This window comes from Pholcus phalangioides, unplaced genomic scaffold, assembly GCF_987345545.1.
Source record: "Pholcus phalangioides strain wild (caught in Gottingen) unplaced genomic scaffold, Ppha-v1.0 ptg000008l_1, whole genome shotgun sequence".
In the NCBI taxonomy this organism is placed as follows: domain Eukaryota; kingdom Metazoa; phylum Arthropoda; class Arachnida; order Araneae; family Pholcidae; genus Pholcus; species Pholcus phalangioides.
The window spans coordinates 47,101,753-47,122,927 of record NW_028301601.1 but is presented as its reverse complement, the minus strand read 5'-3'; the positions used below and the strand labels follow the sequence as shown (position 1 = coordinate 47,122,927).

Here is a 21,175-nt window from a genome sequence, read left to right as displayed (position 1 = left end):
TTAATCTCATTGTCAAAGCTCTCGAAATTTCTGCCTGCAAAGCAATCTGGCTACAATGCGTTCCAAACCGAATTCATGGTTTTATAAGTCACTTGCTGCCAAACTTCATCAATAAGTTCTATGAGCAATGTGGGACATTAAAATGATGTTTCTAGAAATCAGATAGTAGTAATTATATATGTGTCAGAGGTTATTGCAAAACGTGTTTCAAAAATTTCTTTGATGAAAACCGTCCCAAAATTTGAAATGACATGCTGATCTATGAGCTGGATAAAAGGAGTCGAATTCGGAGGAATGTATTTGAAAAAATCGAAATGCGGCCGTAAACACTTCAATTTCTCCATTATTATTTTCGAATTTAGTCAAATATTTTCCTGCTTGCGTGTTCGTAAACCGAATCAATTTTTGTTGTTGGTAAACCTAATTTTACGCAAACCGAGACGTTCGTAAACCGAAGGTTGACTGTGTCAGCATTCTTGCTATTAGCGGGACTACGAAGACTTTGAATAACTGCCTTTGATAAGTAGGTAGGAGAATTTCATGTGCATGGCCATCAACAGAAGTCTTTTAGATGACTACTGAAAGTAGTATGATTCTATTTATTAATGACTTCATACCATGCCATAACGTTACAAAAAATATTATCTTGGAGAAGCTTTCCAAAGTACAAAATTTGGGTGCAAAGTTGATGTAAGTGTTGTCACGGCGTCAGATAGGCCCAGCATAAAACCACTGTATATGCTGCAGAGGTTAATTTGTTGCGTCGAATATCGTGTAAAAAATAAATGTATTTAAACTCTTCTGCTGCTGTCAAACTTTTTTTCTGTCTTTTCGAAAAAATGGCTCTGACTTTTGCGTTCATGAGAAAATTAACTTGATGCGCAAAACGTGCGCGAATGGATATATAGTTTGGTCCTTCTATAAATAGTCAATAACATCCATAATTTCCGGAGAGAACTCAGAAAGAAGGCAACTGAACTCTTAATTCACGAGTTAGAATTCAAAAGCATTTTGCTCAGCAAAATCACAACCTATTTTCGCTTGAAATTATAAATCTTCGAAATTTTGAGGAAAAGTTATAAAAATCAAAATTTTCGTATTTATTCATCTACATCGGCTAGTTTGACTGTCATCACATTTATTCCGTAAATATGAAAATTACGCTTCCTTAATGATGATATGAATGCAATAATATTGAGAATAAGTTAGGAAAATAAATAAAAAAACACAAAAGTAAAAATTTGCCGCAAAAAATAGTGATTACAGACTGCATTGGAATGTTAAGAATATGTACCATCTCAAAACTAGAGTCATTTCGTCAAAACCAACACCAGTTTTGGAATCAGCAGCCCACTAAAACCAAAAACCTTTACCCTAAAACCGTTGAAGTTTCTTTGGTAAACCGATTTTTTTTTTGTTTTGAGCAGTGTTATAGAGGATATTTTAACACTTCTAACGAAATTAGACATTCCCTGTGTCTGCCCCAGTCTGGCTGTCTCTCTCTGAATAAACTAAAAACGCGCGAATTCCCTCAAAGTTCTTTATGACTTTTTTTCAAAAATGCTATAAGCGGGATCCGAATTGGACAAAAACCGAGACTGTCATGTAAAACCAACAGATCTATCCACCCTATTTTGTAGGTTAACTATCATTCTCCTTCGACGAAGAAAAAGTTTACCCCCCCCCCCCCCGCACTCATGAGAAAATCTTCCGTACACTACTGAATGGAACTCACGGCACACACAATGTACTTACAGTTCCCGTTTGAACTAGACTGGGACAGAAGGAGTTTTCTCCTCAACTGGGGTCTTCGGTGTACCTATAATGATTAGCTAAAATTTTTCACAAGCATCTTTATAGTTAATTTACTATGCAATCAAACAAAAACTATAGCATTCATATATCTGCAAACCATGTCAGTCTCCCTTATAAAGATGTCATGGGTCTTCGCAGTCCTAATCTGTAACGAGTTAAGTTATTGAATTAATAACAAAGCGGGGAGATTGTGTCTGAATAGGCAGGTCCAAAGAAGAGAAACTAGAAAAATAATTGTTTTAATGTAATTATTATACAGTATGTCATCAAATGGAATAAGTTCCTTATGGCCGTTAACTGTTCATATTTCAAATGCCGCTACACAAGTAGAACGCGGATGGGGCTCCAGCTTTGTGACCCAGGATAAACGTAGTATTTTCTTAACATTTGTATTATATTTACCTTTAAATCAATGTAGCCCCCCCCCCCCTCGAGAGTCGTTTTCTATCGTTTTTCGGTAATCCGAGTCAGTGCTGTGGGTTCTGAGCACCCATGGTAATTTTTGGCATGCATCCGACACCTGCAGAATCGATCAGAAAGCAAATTTATTTGTTTAAAACAAAGATGAGTACCTACTGGTTCGAAACACTTCCGAAACTCCTGATCTTAGTCCTTGGTAATCTGAGGTAGTCTCGGTGCCATTCACCCCAGATTTTCGGCCAGTGACCCCAGTAATTTTTCTCGAACGGTTGAATATAAGCAAAGGGTGTCCGGCCTCCTCCTCCGGTCCATACTCCTCTGGAGCATTTGAAATAAATTTCTTAGTAAATGTAGTTATTCGTGCTGTTTACCCATTTTCGGACAAGTGTAACTAATGATGGTTCATCAATAAGAGCTGCAATGTGGATCAAGTTATCAAGCATAATCAAGAACAATAAAAAAAATTCCTGGACCACAAAACGGGTAAGTTTTAATTAAACGTGGGACGTATAATATAACTAAAATTCAATGTCAATCATTTGAAATTACAAATAATTTTATTTTCAATTAAAAACACCAATTTTATTTATGATTGTGTTGAATTTTGAGAAAATACATATTCGGCCGCCGAGTATTCGGTTATTCGCTCAAATCACTATTCGTCCCATCCTTAATAAGACACTAATAGAATTTCAATTCTGAATCAATTAAGCATGAAGATCGCATGTATCTACTTGATATCTATCATTTCGATTCATTATGCTCAACTCAAAGATTTTTTAATAGACTACTTATTATATGCAAATGCATAAATATTAAATAATGTAGTGGATCCCGCTTATAACGTTTTCCAAAAAACTGTCATGGAAAACGTTGTAAGCGAGAACCGCTTTAAATGGGAAATCTTAATGACAATTACAGTCGATCCTGCTTATATAGTTTTCCCGCTTAGTACGACTTATTCTGGTGTTTACAACTCACTAATTCGCTCTTAGATTTTCCATTTAAAGCATTTCCCCGCTTACAATGTTTTTGTGACAGGTTTTTTGAAAAATGTTATAAGCGGGATCCACTGTACTTAGAGTTGAGACCACAGAAATAAGTCGTACTAAGCGGGAACGTTAAAAACGGGATTGACTGTAATCGGAATAAGTGTGTGTGTGTGTGCATAGTTTTAGATCACTTCATTAGAATATTTTTTTAATGTTTCTGTCGAACTAGTTCACATGTTTTCTATATTATCATATTTCTATCCACGTGTGGCATCTGTGAGTTGCCGTGATTTTTATTGATTAAATTTAGTTCAGTTGATGTAGTTATTTTTCTTTTCCCACGATATATCTTGCATGTACGATCAATCGATATCGTTTATGTATATGATCGTATAAGTGCTCATTAATTTATGTATGATTTTATTAATTTTCCCTCTTATGAAACAATCAACTCCGTTTCGTTTGACAATACCGTAGTCCACGTACTGTGCTGATAATACTCAGGCGACATTAGTTGTAGAGACCCTTCCTAGAATAGAAATCCCTCGGGATAAGGACTTATGATCACCTCCGCGCCGAGCCCGATAATAATAATAATAATAATAGTTCTACTGAAGCTATATATTTATTATTATAGTGTTGGTTATGTCGGCGTTTTTTTTTTTTACGTGTAGCAATCCATCACTTGTCAGTGGTTCAAAGAGGCAGTGCCGTCTTAACGCATGGGCCCACCCGGGCACGGCCCGGGGGCCTCAAGAGAATAGGGGCCTCACAAAAATGAGATGCGGTTGAAATTTTCTAGGATTAACCAGGTAGGGCCTCCGAAAAACCACTTGGCCCGGGGGCCCATGATACTCTTAAGACGGCCCTGCAAAGAGGACGGGTTTTTTTTTACTTGTTCTGGTGACTGGTGGACGACTAACGTCTTACATTGTTCAAATTTCATCAAAAGTTTCTCTGCATGTCTTTATAATGTCCATCAAAGAGAAAATCGCCACTTAGCAGCTTGGTGGAAAAATTAGGGATAAACCGCCAACATCGCCGGCTCGGCAAAATTTGTCCGATTTTGACCCGGTTTCTTGTTGTACCCATTTTGTCGCCATTTAACAGGTTGGAGAAACAAATGGGAGATACAGCGACAACATCGAGGGCGCGGCAAAATTTGTCCGATTTTGACCCTATTTCCATGTTGTCCGCATATGTCCCGTCCGATTTTGACTCGCTACCGTTAAGTCCGTAGCTTCTATCGCCCCCCTGGACCATTCCATCGCCCACCAGGGGGCAATACTGCCCACTTTGGGAAACACTGATTTAAAGCATACAGGCTCAGTATATGTCCCGAGGTCAAATGTGGCCCTCGGAGTCATCTGTTGTGGCCTGCGACCTCAAACATAGATTTGTAAAAATGCGTATTTGTATGCTACAGATCCCTTAAATAACTAGCGATACAATTCCACATCAGTTCCATATCACTCAAATAGTCCGCGACACGTTTTCGAACCAATGAAGTGGCCCGCACTCCTTAGTTGAGCACACTTGGTTTAAAGCAGTGTTTCTCAAAGTGTATATCGCGGCGAGCTTGAAATATTGATATATGCGCCTATTTATGCTTTGAAGTGGTTTTTCTATAAGGTGTAAAATATCTACTGAACTTTTCCCGGGGAGCCACGGGTGACGAAAGTTTGACTTTTTCCTTTAAACCAGTGGTGTTCTCAAAGTTGGGAAAAATAAATACAAAATATCAGCCTCACATCCGACCACTACAGTGTGACCGTGGGGCTTTCACGATGCCCAAAAGCCATCACGATACGCACACGGAGGCACAGCAGCTCTGAGCCTCTAAAACTGCTCAATATCCAAATATGGATACATTGAGCAGTTGTTACGAGTAGATGAGCGAAAGGTTATTATTATCTGCGAATCGGGCAGTAGTAATTGATCACCTCGTTAGTCGGAACCCCCTTTTCGGGAAGATTAAATATTAATTGCAGATGCACTTGGAGAGAGACGCTTCTACTGAACTTTATAACGATGGCGAGAGAAAGCGTTTCTGTTCGGCTTCAGGCAGAACTTGTTCTTCACGATGGCGACTAGATCGTCATCAAGCAGTAATGGAAAATTAGTGTCTTATGACTCCGTTATCAACTGCAGCCATTATATTCGAATCTACGAGAAACGATCGAGAATATATAATGTTACCATTTTCTCTCAATAAAAGCTTTCAGCATACGTCGGCTGAGTGATTATATCACTGCCAACAACTGCAGCTGATTACAGGGTGTTTCGAAAATACGTAGTACACCAGGAGTACACAACAGTTTCAGTCCGCGGGCCAGATATGCGGTATTTCTGCCGCTTGCGGGCCAGAAACTTTTTTGTATAGGGTAACCATATGACCCGTATTTTACGGAACGCTACCGTAATTTTGTCCGTCCGAACTTTTTTTTTCCTTATACAGTATAAGATGTCCCGTTTTTTCCCGTATTTTCAACAAGGCTCATGAACTTTTGAAATCAAGAATTACGATTTTTTTCATGACCAAAAATTATATTATGATAATTATGACTATCATAATTATAATCATATAAATATATTCATCTTACATATTTGTCAAACATATATAGATATTTTTTATGAATTGCATTTGAGTTCATTGCGACTGATAGCGCTGCTAGTGCTTTCATGTTACTGACAAAACATGAAAATTCAAGCATTTCCATCTTTACTTGAGAAAATGGAAGACAGATGGCAGCGTGAACACGAAACAAGCGCAACTCTGCGACATAGATACGTGTTAAAACTACACATTCACTCAGAACACACATTCCGGCATGTGCCGATTCGTTAGAAATTCCGAAGAGGAATGCGTACGAGGTGCATATACGGTTAAATAGTAGTAATGCCTCCCCCCCCCCCACTTCTGAGTGTAGTTCTCGGATAAGCGCAAATTGAAAAACGCTAAGAACCACAAGACGGCGACATTTGATTCCGGTTTATCTTGAGCACCGTATCTTGTAACCCAGAGGTCTTCAACCTTTTTCTAGACGCGAGCACTGCCTGTACCCGCCATCAAAAAGAAGAGCACTCTTACAGCAAGTTTGACATTATGAATTCAAGAAATTAGGATTATTTTAATCCTCAAATGCAATATGTGTACAAGTTGTTTAATTGGGATTGTTGATCAAGTTGCACGCGAGCACAAAATCGGACACGAGCATCGAGCACTCTCGGGGGTTTGGGGAGCACCGTGGTGCTCGCGAACAACAGGTTGAAGATGCCTGTTGTACTACAGAGTGAGAAACAAAGTTGCTCTTACAACCAATTATAAATATTAGAAAAAAACCCCGCGAAAATTATTACAAACACGATGTAATTGCACGGATCACACCCAATGTAATGTGCATGACAGTTATTCGGAAACATTTTTATTTTCCTACAAAAAAAAATATTTACGTTCGTGAAGGGAAAAAAGCGCAGCTCCGAAATAATAATAAGAAGAAGAAGAAAAAAAGAGACAGTTGCTTGTTATTATTATTCTTCAGCAGTAGAAGACGAGAATAAATAGATGAGAAAAGAACTCCACCAGGAACCACAGGAACAAATCAGAGCTTTTCCCAATATTTCCTGTGAGTGTTTGGTGTGGCTGCGAGCACGATATTCTCACGGGAATCGCGTGCGCCGAATTCAGGAGCGGATACCCCACAACCCACGCACTGTGTGTGTGTGTGCGGATCCCCCCCCCCTTTTTTTTTCCCATCCACCGATAAGAAAAAAAAAAATAGACAAAATCATTCGGAATGAATAGTGGGATCTGAATTCTAAATGTTATGAACACCAAAAAAAAAACCCCCATCTTGTGATTGGTTGAGACAAATTCGTACAAATGTTTTGATTGGCTGGCAGACTAGAGGTTGGGGGGGGGGGGAGGAACGAAAGACACAAACAAAATTTCTTCTCCTGAAACTATGTAGAGGTAGATATTCATTATACACTGGTGTGCAAAATTAAGACAATTTTCACCGATAGGTGAACATCTCCGGAATTTCTGGACAATTTTAAATGAAATTTGGGGAAAATTTTGAAAGAATACAAACAAAATAGGCATACAACAGTTATCGTACACGTGTATGGACAAGATGCATCAATGCCGGACGGGTTAACCAAGAAATTACGATATCGAAATAAAAAGGGAGTTGATAGGGGTATGCTCCCATCTTACTTATTATACAGGTAACACAACGTTAATTCATACTATGAATCAGGCTGTGTAAACGCCGGCCCCTCCCCATATGCTTTGTAGCAAGGGTGGCCACCCTTTAGGACAGTGCGGGCCGCTTCTTTAGTTTGAAAACTCATCGAAGGCCACTTAATTAAGGGCTCTGAAATACCACAGCAGGTTACTTAAATAAACTGGAACTGTGCCGCTGGCCACTGAAGTTATCTGTAAATATGCCGCGTGCCACTGAAGGGATCTAAGAATGTACTGCAGTGACTGAAATGATGTGTATATGCGGGTGGGCTCGACTCACTCTTGACCGCATGAACATTCATCACCAAAAAATCTTGTTTTTATCTACCAGAGAAACATTAACTTCAGCAGGATTTGGCGTATAGTAAGAAAATAAAAATACAGAACAGTATTTGTACTCCTTTGAATTAGCCTTATGCAGTTTGCTCAATGTGTCCTTATAAAGGACGAATCAAAATCCTTAATCAAGAACTCAATCTGCTTTCTCAACAAGCTGGCTGGATGCTTATCTAACTTCTAACGAACATAAGTTCATTCTGGGGGTTCTTATAGATATGCTTTATTTGATTCTCACACTATCAGATACAAATTTCCGTCCGTGCATGGGCACGGGTAGCCCAGGTCGATAAGATACTCACCTAAAGTACCGAAGGATGTTCAAAGGTGTCGCGAGTTCGATACCCGGTTCGTTCTCGACAGAAAACTTTCCTGACACAGGGGTACAACAAAAACGGCGACTTGACCGCAGCAAAAAAATTGCCACCGCAGGGAGTCCCTCATCGAGGGGTTAGCGCACCAACCTCTCAATGAGTATAAGAAACAAGCCTGTCGTTCGGAATCGGCAATAAAATGTAGGTCCCGGTCTAATTAGCCCTCGTGTGCAGAAAATGACCGTGGTGAGACAAAAATGATCAAATGACCGTCCGTGTATCTACAAGCTGTTTTCACTGTCCACCAAGGGCGGAACAGTAGACCTAATGGTCATTTTCCACGCATTACCGAAAGCGAAATTTAATCCGAGAATATTTTATCCTTTATCGCCGAAAGTGGAATAATAATAATAATAACCAAGCCCCGTATTGTCCCCGAAATGGACACTCCAGATATAAATATTTTTTTATCCCTCAGTGCAGAATAGTCTGCAAGATTGTGAGTGTCCCTTTCAATTATCACCGGAAGCGGAATAATCCGCAAAAATACTAATTGTCCCTTATCATCGAAAGAGGGAATAATCTAAAGGAAAAATACAATTGCCGGTTTTAATTAAACTGGGTTTATAATAAATTGAAACAAAAAGTTCCACCCCCCCCCCTTCCTATTTTTTTATCCGCCAAAAGCCGCCAAGGTCAGTATGGTACTTGTACCTAAAAACGTGTTTCTTTATCGATGAATGCTGAACCATCCGAAAATCAGTTGAGTGCATCAGATTTATGGGGTGAGTAGTGTATTTATAGAACAGTAATGCAAAAAGGGGGGGGGGGTTTGATAAAAAAAAAGACTGAGAAACCGTACTCACTCGAGGTACGCGACTGTATTTCCCCGTCCTGCAATCTCGGATAGACGATATCTCCAGATAATCCGTTTCCTGTAAGAATAAAGAACAGAATTCAGTTAGTAGGCAGAGGCAGAATAATCAATTACATGTTCTACGAGACATTTTTCATAGACACACACAATAGTCAATTCAGACAACAACAACAACAAAAAAAAACCCCTTGAAAAATGACGCCAAACTACCATGTATCTACGAAAGGTCATCGATAGCAAAATAGAAAGATCTGTTTTGTTGCCAATCGATTTGTTTTGGTTATTCAAAATCAAAGAACTCGGTCTAAATCGAAATTCCGCCCAGACACAAAGACGATAACATGTGTGTACACACACAATGTATGACGTTAAACCTACCGGGCAGAGATTAACGGCTGAGTTCATAATTGATGGCACATTAATGATCTCGCTTCGTTAATCAAATACTCGCCGAGGTCAGAAGGTAGGAACAGGTTGACGGCCTCTAAACGTAAAGCCACCCCCCCCCCCCTCCGCCACCACTAGCCAGAGGACTTTACGCCACTGGAACGAACGAACTTTTAAAACTGTATATATAACGAAGTTTCAAATATTTAAATTAAGGAGCACACGGGACTGTAAGCGTCGAAGACGGAAATGGGTGGGTGAGGAGGGAGGGGGTGGGAAGTAGTAGACGGGAAGTACCGCGGAAGTCAACTTTGAAAATTCGAACGCACAAGAGAAAAGGAGTAAATTAAATTTTCACAGACTTCGGATGACGTGAATTCCAAGACAAATTCCAGAGGAGCGTCGAAAGAAGACGGGTATATCCACACCGGATTCATACACAAGCGGCGGAAAGTTCCGGAATATATTGTATATGTGTGTGCAATGGTAATTTTAAATTACCCTACAATTAAAATATCGTTCGTTATAATCAAAGGGGGTGTTGAGAACATCCACGGATTTCAGAGTAATAAGCTCATAATAACTATTATATATGGCTTGTAGTAGAAATTACAAAAGCGTTCTTCTCCACAGGAACAACGAATGAGGAGAGGCTTTAAGAATTCGATGAAGTGTTTTCGGGACCGGCTTTGGACATTGAAATTATTTTCCTGCATCTGATAAGGATGGCCCTGATTTAGTACCGAGCTGGCGCAGCACCTCCTAGAGATAGAAGACCTCTGCACTGTTTGCCATAAATGTCATTAAGACTACCTAGCAAGTTTGCCACATTTTGAAACGCAGCATCCTATTTCGTTTCTTCTTATTTTGGCGTAGAATCTTCCTTATTGGCTCACAAATACCGCATAGTGATTGGATGCGGGGGGGAATAGAAATCGCCAATTCTGAGCCCGATCATTTCTTTTCCTCACAACGATGATACTGGCACGATTAGGGAAAATGACACAGCCCTTCCGATTCGAAACTACAAAAAATGTGGGTAGTTTGAAACTTCAAAATAAAACAGTTAAATTCTTAAAAACAGTTTAATTTTATTGAATTTTCGATTCCGCGGAGAAAAAAAAAAGACAGGACAAACGTCTCGAAATTATTTTGAGGGACGGTTGAACAAACTATGCAAAAGTGTTTTTGAAAATTAGCATTATTTGTTCTGCTCTACCAGTAGTAAGACTTCGGACATCGGTCGATTTGCAGACTCACCAAGCCATTCAGCTGAGGATCGATATACTGTATACGAGAATTCGGACCACTTCGGTCTTTAGTCAGCCAATTCACGAACTACCACCACCAACACTCTGGACATTCATTACCCATGCCATATACACTGCACATACATAAATAACTACAATAACAATCAGGGTGAATATATAACTCTTTTTAAAAACACTATTTCCCATTCATCCCCATTCTGAACGCGTCCAAGGAAAGGAAAACTTCCACACAAATAGAAAGGAGAATAAAAAAAAAAATACTAGGAACAAAAGAATTCGTGAGAATGAAGGAAAAGAGACCCCGGAAGCGATATTTTCACTTCCTGGTTATTTTCTTTACTTCTTCTTCAACATTGACACCTGTGACACAACGACAGCAAAAAAAAGGAAAATTCTCTTTTCTAGCATCTATTTGAATATCCTCTGGATACGGGAAGCTATTTAAAGAGGATTTATAATGGAGAAAATGCCACGTGGAATTCCCCGTTTCCGCGAGATATTAAAGAATAGTACACATTTAACATAGGTTTGGTCACAATTACCGTCTCCCGGCCAATCTGGTACATTCGGGGTTTTACTTCAGCGCCCTCTTCACATACAGGCTTTGGGTAAAAAAAATTTGGTTGGCTTCTATTTCGCCGCTGTGGTGGTCGAGTGGTTATAGTGACGGACTCGCGATACGAGGATCCGGGTTCGAACCCCACAGTGGTGGTCGGCTGAAGTTGGTTTTCTGTGGTTCCCAACTTCAAGGCGCAAATGCGAGCCGATCTCCCCGTTAAAAAGTCTCGCCACAGAGAGCAACAGTCCTACAACGATAAATCATTCAATCATAACACTTCACTCATAGTTAGAAAAACTGGTGGCAGATGGCAGCACTACACATAACAAGCATTACAGAGAAACAAAAAATTTCACTACACGTACACGCACATTCCCGCATGTACCGATTCGTTGGGGGTTCCGCGGGGGGGGGGGGTGCATGTGTGGTGTAGCAGTAGTAGGTAGGGCCTCCAAAAAATGGCTCGGGGATCCATGATGTTCTTAAGTCAGCCACCTCGTTGGGCAATTTGCCTGTAAGTATTGGCGATAAATGTGGTAAACTTGTTCTAACCTACCACACGTTAAAAAAAAGGGAAAACAAGGGAAAAGAAAAAAACAGATGAAAAAGGAAAAACTAAAAAACGGGGAAAATAAAAGAAATGGAAGAAAGAAAATAAATAGGAAAGGGAAAATGAAGTAGATTAGAGCATACAGTATGTTTCTTTTTCACCCTCAGCCTATAGGAGAATAACAGGAGTATAGAAAGAAGGGGGAGGGGGGGTTATAAAGCAATTTCGGTTCATACGGTCACGATAAAGCTTCGCGATGGTGAGGAGAGGATAGAAAACTCTGGAAAAACGCAAAGATTGGATTGAATTTATTCCATTCGCATTTGGACGATGATCGTTAAGGGGGTTAAAATTGATTTCATCAGTATTTTTCATTGTATTTTCATCGGACTTTTTATCAGTATTATTCATTTCAGTGCGGATGAATCTTGGATATCTCCGTAAGGTGGTCTTTCAGTATTTTTCATTTCTCTTTGATCTCCGATGAAGTGATTTGACATTCACTCGGCCTACAAAGAAGTAACCCAGATTTTCATATGGCCAGCAGGGAGATTTACCTGACCAATCCCAGACACCAGGTTACCATCCTGGCAGCACCAGAGTGGCGTGGTGGTAAGACGCTCGTCTACCACCGTGAACGGTTGCTGTCACGGTCCCGGGTTCAAACCCGGGGGAGGATATAGATATTTACCCTAACAAGCTTGAGGCGACTGCCGATAGACAGCGCCTTCATTTCCAACCCATCTCATTAACGGCAGTAAATTGCAGTAAAGCGATATGGCCAGAGTTGGTGCTTGGTGAAGTAGGTTACCATGGCGACTATAAAACCGGTATCGGTATTATTTAACATAAGAAAATTAGTCTCAGAAAAGTCGAAAAAAAATATATTGAGACAAAAATCGCTCTTGGCCCCTAAGGAATTTGGCTGGCACCTAAATTTTTTTTTTTGATATGCCGCCAAGCCCCGGTGTCAAGCATGTTCTGCTGTGTGTTTGAGTGCTGCCATCTGTCTACCACATCGTGAAAAAAAACGGCTACGAATAAATGTACAACGAATGCATTCTTGTAAAGATACCGGACAGTCATGGGGGGGGGGGGGTATCAAAACTATCAAGGGTTGCAGAAAAACTAAAATGGTAGAAAGATCCGAGCTTGAAGAGGGGATCTTCCACCTCGCATGCAGTTTACAATGAAGTAAGGAGGGACCGGGCAGTACCAGATATTTACAGCGAAAGCTTTCTGAAGGGTTACCTCCCTATTAGGCTAACTATTTTTTTGTCTAGAATTTTCATGTACACATAATTCGCTTTGCTCAAAGTGGACAATATCACCCCCTGGGAACGATGGAAAGATCCGGGGGTGGTAGAAGCTACGGGTATCACATGGGCTCTATGGGGTTTGCTTGAGTTGGGAGTGATGAGAAAACAAATTCTCGAGAAAGGACACGCAGGCGATGGAACAAAAAAGTTTGGTTATGGACCAAAGGTTCCCAAAGAGTACAATTCGCTTGTGAAAATTTCCTTTGACAGCCAGACAAAGCTACATTCGACCCTCCTGTTCTCACAAGTATTTGTGGCCCCCTACAATATAGTCCACGTTTGGGTGGGGCTGACGGGACTACCATGCAGAAGCCCCCGGCACATTATATTTTTGTATTTCATAAAATAAATGTGGGGGGGGGGCATGCCCTGCAGATCTTTCAAGTAGTGCTCGGCTGAAGTTAGTTTCCTGTGGTTCCCAATATTTAAAGGTGCGAATGAGAGCTGATTCGCCCCCCCCCCCACCCCCATTAAAAAGTCTCGCCAGAAAGCAACAGGCCTCTACAACGGTACAGATATTCAATCTCCACTTATAGATAGTGGAAGATATTGAAAAATAGATGGCAGCACTATAACGAGCATTACACAGAAATAAACTACATGTTAGATCGAATAACTTTGCGTTGTAGGCCTTTTGCTGTCTGTGGAGAGACACTTTCCATAGGAGAAATCGGCTCGCATACGCACCCCAAAGTTGGCAACCACAAAAAAGAAAGGAAAAAAAAAAACAATTTCAGCCGACCATCTTTGTGGCACCAGTAAGGTTCGAACCCGGGTTCTCGCGATGCGAGTCCGTCACTACGACCACTCGACCAACACAGCGACCCTTAAACGTACTGCGGTATTCAAAATTGTAAGACACTTTCAATTCCTTTTCTTTGTTCCATCACGTATCTATTTTCCAAATGACCAGTGGGGCCACGTGTCCCGCAGACTATAAAACTTGGAATTAACGGGTTCTGTACACAGATACTAAGGGGTCATTCAAGTATTACGTCAGCATCGGGGGGGGGGGGGGCTTCGGATTTGATGACTTATGATGACAAGGGGGAGAGGGGTTTAAAGGTTGCTTACGTCATCAACCACCCCTTTTTGAAGATATGAAATATTTTAAGCTGGTAACGAAATTTTGCTGCCGGGGGGGGGGGTGTCAGTGTTTATCTGACGGGGTGGGAGGAGGAGGTCAAAAATGGCTGAAAATCTGCTTACGTAATACTTGAATGGCCCCTAATAAACCACACTGAACATTTTTTGTTGACCGGAACTCAGCACACAAAAAAGTGGATTTTATAAAGATTTTCTTAGAAGATCTAAAAAATCTGCAGATAAAAAAGGAAATAAAGCAACACTTTCACTGCCAGGAAAGAAAAGAAAAAAGATTTCCGCAGCATCGAAACGTAATTTCTATCTACTTCTTATTTCTATTGGTCAAGAATACAGCGGGGAAGGGGGGGGGGATGTGCAACGGAATGGAGTGATTGGATTCCCTGTCGGTGTTAAAAACATTTCTCTCTTTCTCCGTACAATTTTATTTCATTCTTTTGGCACTGGGGGAAAAAAAAGAAAGAAAAAGAGAACTTTTTCCACACCCCTATATAGCACAACCTTTCAATAGCGTTTTCCTTTTTATTTTTTTATCCTGGAATCTTTCAAACGCTATTGGATATTCCATCTCTTCTCGTTGCCAGAACACGTTTTTCTCTTCCCACAAACCCCCTTCAAAACAAGAAACTATGTTCCAGAAAATTCTTTTTCCCCCCCTCCCCTCAACTGCTTCCGATGCCACAACATGAAATTGTTTCGGTATTGAATGGTGGTGGTGGTGGTGGGGGATTTATTTCCAGTGAAATCTTTAGAAGAAAAATCGTAAATAAAATATCATAAGTTATATATACTATATTATAAAAGATGATATACGGTATAGTATATTCGTGCCCCATCAGACAGTCGTGTAAATTTTGGAAACCGAATGAAAACCGTACAAGGACAAATATAAAAAGGATTTCTGTTTTTCATCGATGAAATAAAATCGTAAGGATTTTTTTTTTCCCTTCGGAAAAACGGGACTTCGTACTAGCCATTGCCAATTAACGCAAAGCCACGCAATTATCACCAAACGGTACGGAAATTAACTGTCATTACTGCACTCACATCGAAATCACGCCAACAACAACAACAAAAAAACTATCGTGTCAAAAAACGGGAAGTATGGTCATCACGCACACGGGTCATCTCGCCGATTCGACTTGAACGCTGGCGTAAAATAATTTGCGCGCCAGCAAAAAATGAATAAATTCGATAAAAAAAATTGCGGACCGGAAACACTTGAATGCGAGAAATAATTTACGGACCATCAAAAACTAAATGAATGGGAGAAATGAGCGCCAGCAATATATCCCTTTGAGACCCTGGTGCCACAAATGTGTGGGTCGCTACTTGTCACTGTAGAACTTTTTCTTTTGACCACAGGCAGTTAAGCCCTAATTGAAAGGAATATGTAAGTTTCGAGTTAGAAATATTGTGAATATTAACTTCAGGGGCTTCCATCAAAAGGCAGCACTTAAAGTTGAACTTTCAGGTGGTTTTTAAGATAGATTCTAGGAGAAAGTGCCTCCTGGGAAAAACGTGATTACATGTTTTTTCGCAATAAAATTCTGAACAAAAAATTGCGCGTGGAGATGAATATACCATTCATCATCTCGACTGGAAAAATCTGTGAACGAAATCACTTTTTCCACAAAAATAAATAAATATGAAAAATTTGAGAAACTGAAAGATTTGCATTCATGTTTTAATGAATTTTTGAGGCTCAAAAATTCAAAATCATTTTATAAAAATTCCAAAAAATTAATGCTCGGGTCTGAAAAGGATACAAATGAGCACAAGAAATAATTTGCGGACCGGCAAAAAAATTAATCGGAGATATAATTCGAAAATAGGGGGGGGGCAGACATTTAATATGCGTGAAATAAATCATTTGCGGACTAGCAAAAAGTTAATACAAAGAAATACTTTGGGCACCGGAGAAAAAAAAAATAACGGGAGAAATAATTTGAGCACCAGCAATAATTAAATCAATGAGAGAAATAATTTGCGGACCTGCAAAAAATAAATGAGAGAAACGATTCGAGGACAAGCAAGAAATTAATAAGTAAAAGAAATAATTTGCGGACCTGCAAAAAATAAATGCATGACAGAAATGATTCGAGGACAGGCAAAAAATTTATAAACGAAAGATATAATCTGCGAACTGGCAAAAAAATAAATGGGATAAATATTTCCAGGACAGCCAAAGAATAAGTTAATGAGAGAAATTGCGGACCAAATAAAATAAATGAATGGAGGCAATGATTTGCGGACCGGAAAAAAAAGAATTCTCAGCCCTCATGGACGAAGATAAAAATAAAAACCAATATAGATGCAGTACAATATTAAATAAAAGATTATGTAGCGGCTAAAAATACGAATTCGGTGAAATGTTTCGCGGACCTGCAGTAAATTCCCGCGGACCAGTGGTTGAAGAACACTGCTATAAATCGGAAAAAATGAAAATTCAAAATAAGATCCTACATCAGAGTTTCGCAACTTTTGTTCCATCGCCCACTTATTGAAAAAAATTTTCTCCTATCGCTCCCCAACCCATGAGATCCTATGTTAAGGGCTCCTACCGCCGCCCCCCCCCCTCCCCAGACAATTCCAAGTTCCACCCCTCCCTCCAAGGGAGCGTTATTGCTCACGTTCGGAAACACCGTCCTGTATCATCCTGAGAACAGGTGAACATAACCAGCGAGACGGAACAGCAACAACTGCCATCACGATATTCAAACTACTAAAATTAACAGTACACAGGCCCTACCCTTCCCATGCAGCACCAAACCTACGACTCCCTCCAGAGATCGACGATAAGTGCCTCATCTCCGACTAAACCATCCAATACTATTCCCGCACGCGACAGAAACTCGAGGATAAACACAGAGTCTGGAGGGTTTTAGTTTACGCTGTCATCGCGAGCGTATTGAGATGTACTATACTATGTACGTACAATATACATAGGAGTACGTATATCCGGTGCTGGAAATAAATGCATTTCCAATTACTCACACACGCTCAGTAAGTAACTCGCATGTGGGGGGGGGGGGGAGAGAGAGAGATCCAAATGCAATAAATAATAATAACGGCATATTGCGTGGAGTATGTGTTTGTTACGTATGCAAACACACACACACATCACACGATATTCGCAATTTCCTGTATATTTCAATAAGCTCGTTACGGACCCTCATTCCTCGTTTTGCATACTTGAAAATACGGTATATTAGACTAACTGGCCCCGGAAGTTGTCGAATGGAGTTTTCATCTCGTATTTCTTCCCTATTTGAAAAAAAAAATGTACAATCGGCTTTTCCCCGTCATGAAGGGAAGAAAATTCCTCATCTTATAAACAGAGTTATAAAATTCGCTCCAAAACACAAACTGAAAGCGCCAATCACTCACTATTCATAAGCATGGAAATCCACTTAAGGATGACACAGAATGTTGGGAAAAAAACATGCCAAAATCGGTGACTTTTTGTCATTTTACTGAAGTTACTGATTACACAAGTCTACAAAAAAATACTTTTTCGAAAGCTTTTTAAGTTTTGATACAGCTGGTTTTTTTATACAATTTTCAGTATTGATATTCCAAAAATGCAATTCATTTTTTTTTTTCCTATCACTTAAAGTTGTCTTCACAAAATGATTTCATATTTTCGGGGAAATAACTCCAAATAAGGTAGTTTGGGATTTTTATTGTACCACCTCATAAATATACATACTTGTCATTCATATCCTAGCTCTGTCATTATAATGATAGGCCCAAAAATCACCATAAAATCAATGAGATATCTTTGACAGTGATTTATTGTATTTATTCATAATGCGCAGTTTCAATGTGATTTGTATGCTGCTTATGTATTACATTGAAATTCGATTTTCGCTTTCTCTCAAAAAGTACAGCTAATATGACAAAACGAATGCCAGATTCGGAATCAGCGCCCCCATTATCACCCAGAAATCATTGAATTATATTTGGCAACGATTTACTATATTTGTTAATAGCGCACAGTTTCATGCGTTGAATGCTGCTGTTGTGTGCTGCTTATGCATCACCATTGAAATTTGATTCTGTCCAAAAAGTAGAGCCCATCAGACAAAAGCGATGCTAGATTCTGAATTTCTCTGCTCAAAAATCACCATAAATTTCACTGGAATATCTTTGGAAATAGTTCACTATATTTGTTATAACTCAGTTTCAATGTAGCTTGTACTCTGCCTATATATGCATTACTACTGAAATTTAATTTTCACTTTATCTCAAAAACTAGACGTGATGGGATTTTAATTATTTTTCCAGTAATTAGCATCCGAAAAACTATAAACACAATAATTGTGTTTAAGAAAGCGTACTTATTTTATTTTTCTGGGGCCTCCTGGGAAGTGTACTGGCGTGACTAGGTTGGGAACCACTGGTTCAAACTAGCAGACCCGAAATTCATATAGACATCGGCCTCTTTTTTTTTTTGCATTGTGTATTTCTGGAGGCATAGCGTAAAATAATTCTGGTGCAATAAAATGTCGTAGGTATGGTATGCCAACCTCACGACGTATCCACACTTTGGATATCGGGTTGGATCTGTACAATTGGTAGCCCCTTGAGAATTTATCAACACTCTTTGCCTCTATCTGCATTAGGTACTCCTTGAGACAACGTAGAATAATTTCGGTACAATAAACCGTGTCGTAGGCCTGGTATGCAAACCCGAAGATACATTCACATCAGTGGATGTCATTCAGTATCAACAAACAATGAAGCTTGAGCCGGGACTGACTGAAAGGGGGGAGCGGGGGGGTATCGTTGGATCTGTCAAAAGTTGTAGCTAGCTATTTAGTTTCTATTTGCACTGTCTACTTGAGGCACAGTGTAAAATAATTCTGGTACGATGATACCGTGTCATAAGGTCTGATATGCAAAACTCAAGATGTATTCATAAGTATACCAGTGGGTATCGTTGGAGGCGCCAAACCCTAAATGCATGGACACCATTTGCATCCATTTTCATTATGTGCTTCCTGAACTATAGCGTGAAATAATTTTTGGTACGTAAGCCCTCGATGGGGGACTCCCTGCGATAGCAATTTTTTCTGCGGTCATGTCGCCGTTTTTGTTGTACCCCTGTGTCAGGAAAGTTTTTTCTGACAAGGACGAACCTGGTATCGAACTCGCGACACCTCTAAACATCCTTTGGTACTTTAGGCGAGTATCTTATCGACCTGGGCGCCCGCGAACACATCATCTTCAATCTGTGAAAAAAATACAGGTTTGCCACTTCAATTAATGTCTCGCATCATTTGAAAAAGAACCAGAATAAGTAACAGTGATTTGTTATCACGTATAATACTGACTTCACACTTTCGTTCAAAGATGCTGGATAAGTCAGCCAGGGTTTTCAATGAGCTCTGAGCAGGGTTTGCAAAAACTAATTCCTGTTTTTTTTTCTGGGGGGGGGGGGGAATTGAATTTATGATACTGATGCATATGAAGAAAACACAAGTAATATTTATATAATAGATCTAGCGATATACGGTAACTATTTACGTAATTTTTATATCAGTGGCTGAACATTGCAGAAAATTCTGGGGATGGGGGCGCCAGAATCGTTTTGCATCTTATTACGATGAGTTTATATATCGTGGGTCCCCCCCCCCTCCCCGAACCCCTATAATATAAATAGCATTGAATGCATAGATTTAATAATGTTAGCCTTGTATTACACTTTCCTTACCCATGTGCCTAAGTCAACTTTTTAATGATGCATATTCTTTTATTTCCGTTCTGTACAGTGTTGTTTTGCACCAGCTATGCACAAATGGTTCTCCAGAGCATATTCTATGCACAATTGGCAAATTTAATTGTTTGTACAGTGTTTTTGCAACATTTCATTTTATATGCATTTTATTTTCTGATCTTTTTATCCTGTATGCAATATTTCGAACCATGTTTGCATACGAATCATGTTGCTTGTTTAAATTAGTACAATTTCTAATTTTGGGGATTCGTCATGTCACCATGTGGTCTATCACGGTTATTGCCCTCGTGCAATTTTTTTTCTGTCCAGCGCGTCCCCTACACGACAGAATTTCCTCGGGAATATTAACGTGGGGGCGCGTTTGGTTAAATAAAAGATTTAATAATGTATTTCTCTTCAGATAGAGTATGACAATGCATTAGAAATCATACTGTTTGCGAGTAAGGGGTAATTCAAATATTACGTCAGCATCGATTGGGGGAGGGGGTTTAATATTTGCTGACATTTGATGACAAGGGGGAGGGTTTGGATGATGCTTACGTCATCAACCACCCTTTATGAAGATATGAAATATTCTTAATGGCATCTTATTCGGTGAGCCAAAAACGGGGAAAAAACCTTTCGATAGTTATTTGGCACCTGAACTGACATTCCCCCTATTGTTAAGTCCCCTAAAGAGCCACTTTCAGTGATCTCTAAATGTTTCACGGATCCTTCAAGTGCTCTGCAAATGTGTCCGAGCCACTTAAGTGCTCTGGAACTGTGCCACGCATCACTCAAGTGATCCGTAATTATGCCACATATCACTTAAGCAATCTGAAAATGTTCCGCGGGTAATTTGAGTAGAGCCGCACTGGGGGCCGCTTAAGTGCTCTAAAACTGTGCGACATGTCACTCAAGGGATCTCTAAATGGGCCACGGATCGTTTAAGTGTTCTGGAACTGTGCCGCGGGTTACTTAAGTAATCTTTGAATGTGAAAGTGATCCTTGAGGCCTACTTCAGTGTGCCACGAGTCATCTAAGCGATTTGTAAATGTGCCGCTTAGTTCATTTTTACAAAATTAGGTTTGGGGGACAAGCCAAAGCAGATGACCTTCAGGGCCACATTTGGTCTGCGGGTCAAGGGGTTCACCATATATGGCTTAAAGGGTGGGTCGCAATGAATTTCTTAAAGAGAAATTTTGAATTCTTACCTTTCAAATAGCATTGAAATTAACAGAAATTTATTATAGTAACATA

General features: G+C 39.8%; 1 protein-coding gene across 2 annotated transcripts in view; it reads right to left on the bottom strand.

The window, feature by feature from the left end:
• Positions 1-21,175, bottom strand: part of Plc21C (Phospholipase C at 21C) — a 326,807-nt gene that overhangs the window by 145,345 nt on the left and 160,287 nt on the right. For both annotated transcript variants that reach the window (XM_089234814.1, XM_089234813.1), the window contains exon 3: positions 8,993-9,061. In XM_089234814.1, coding sequence (XP_089090940.1) covers positions 8,993-9,061 — 69 coding nt within the window. The remainder of the gene's footprint in view (positions 1-8,992; positions 9,062-21,175) is intronic.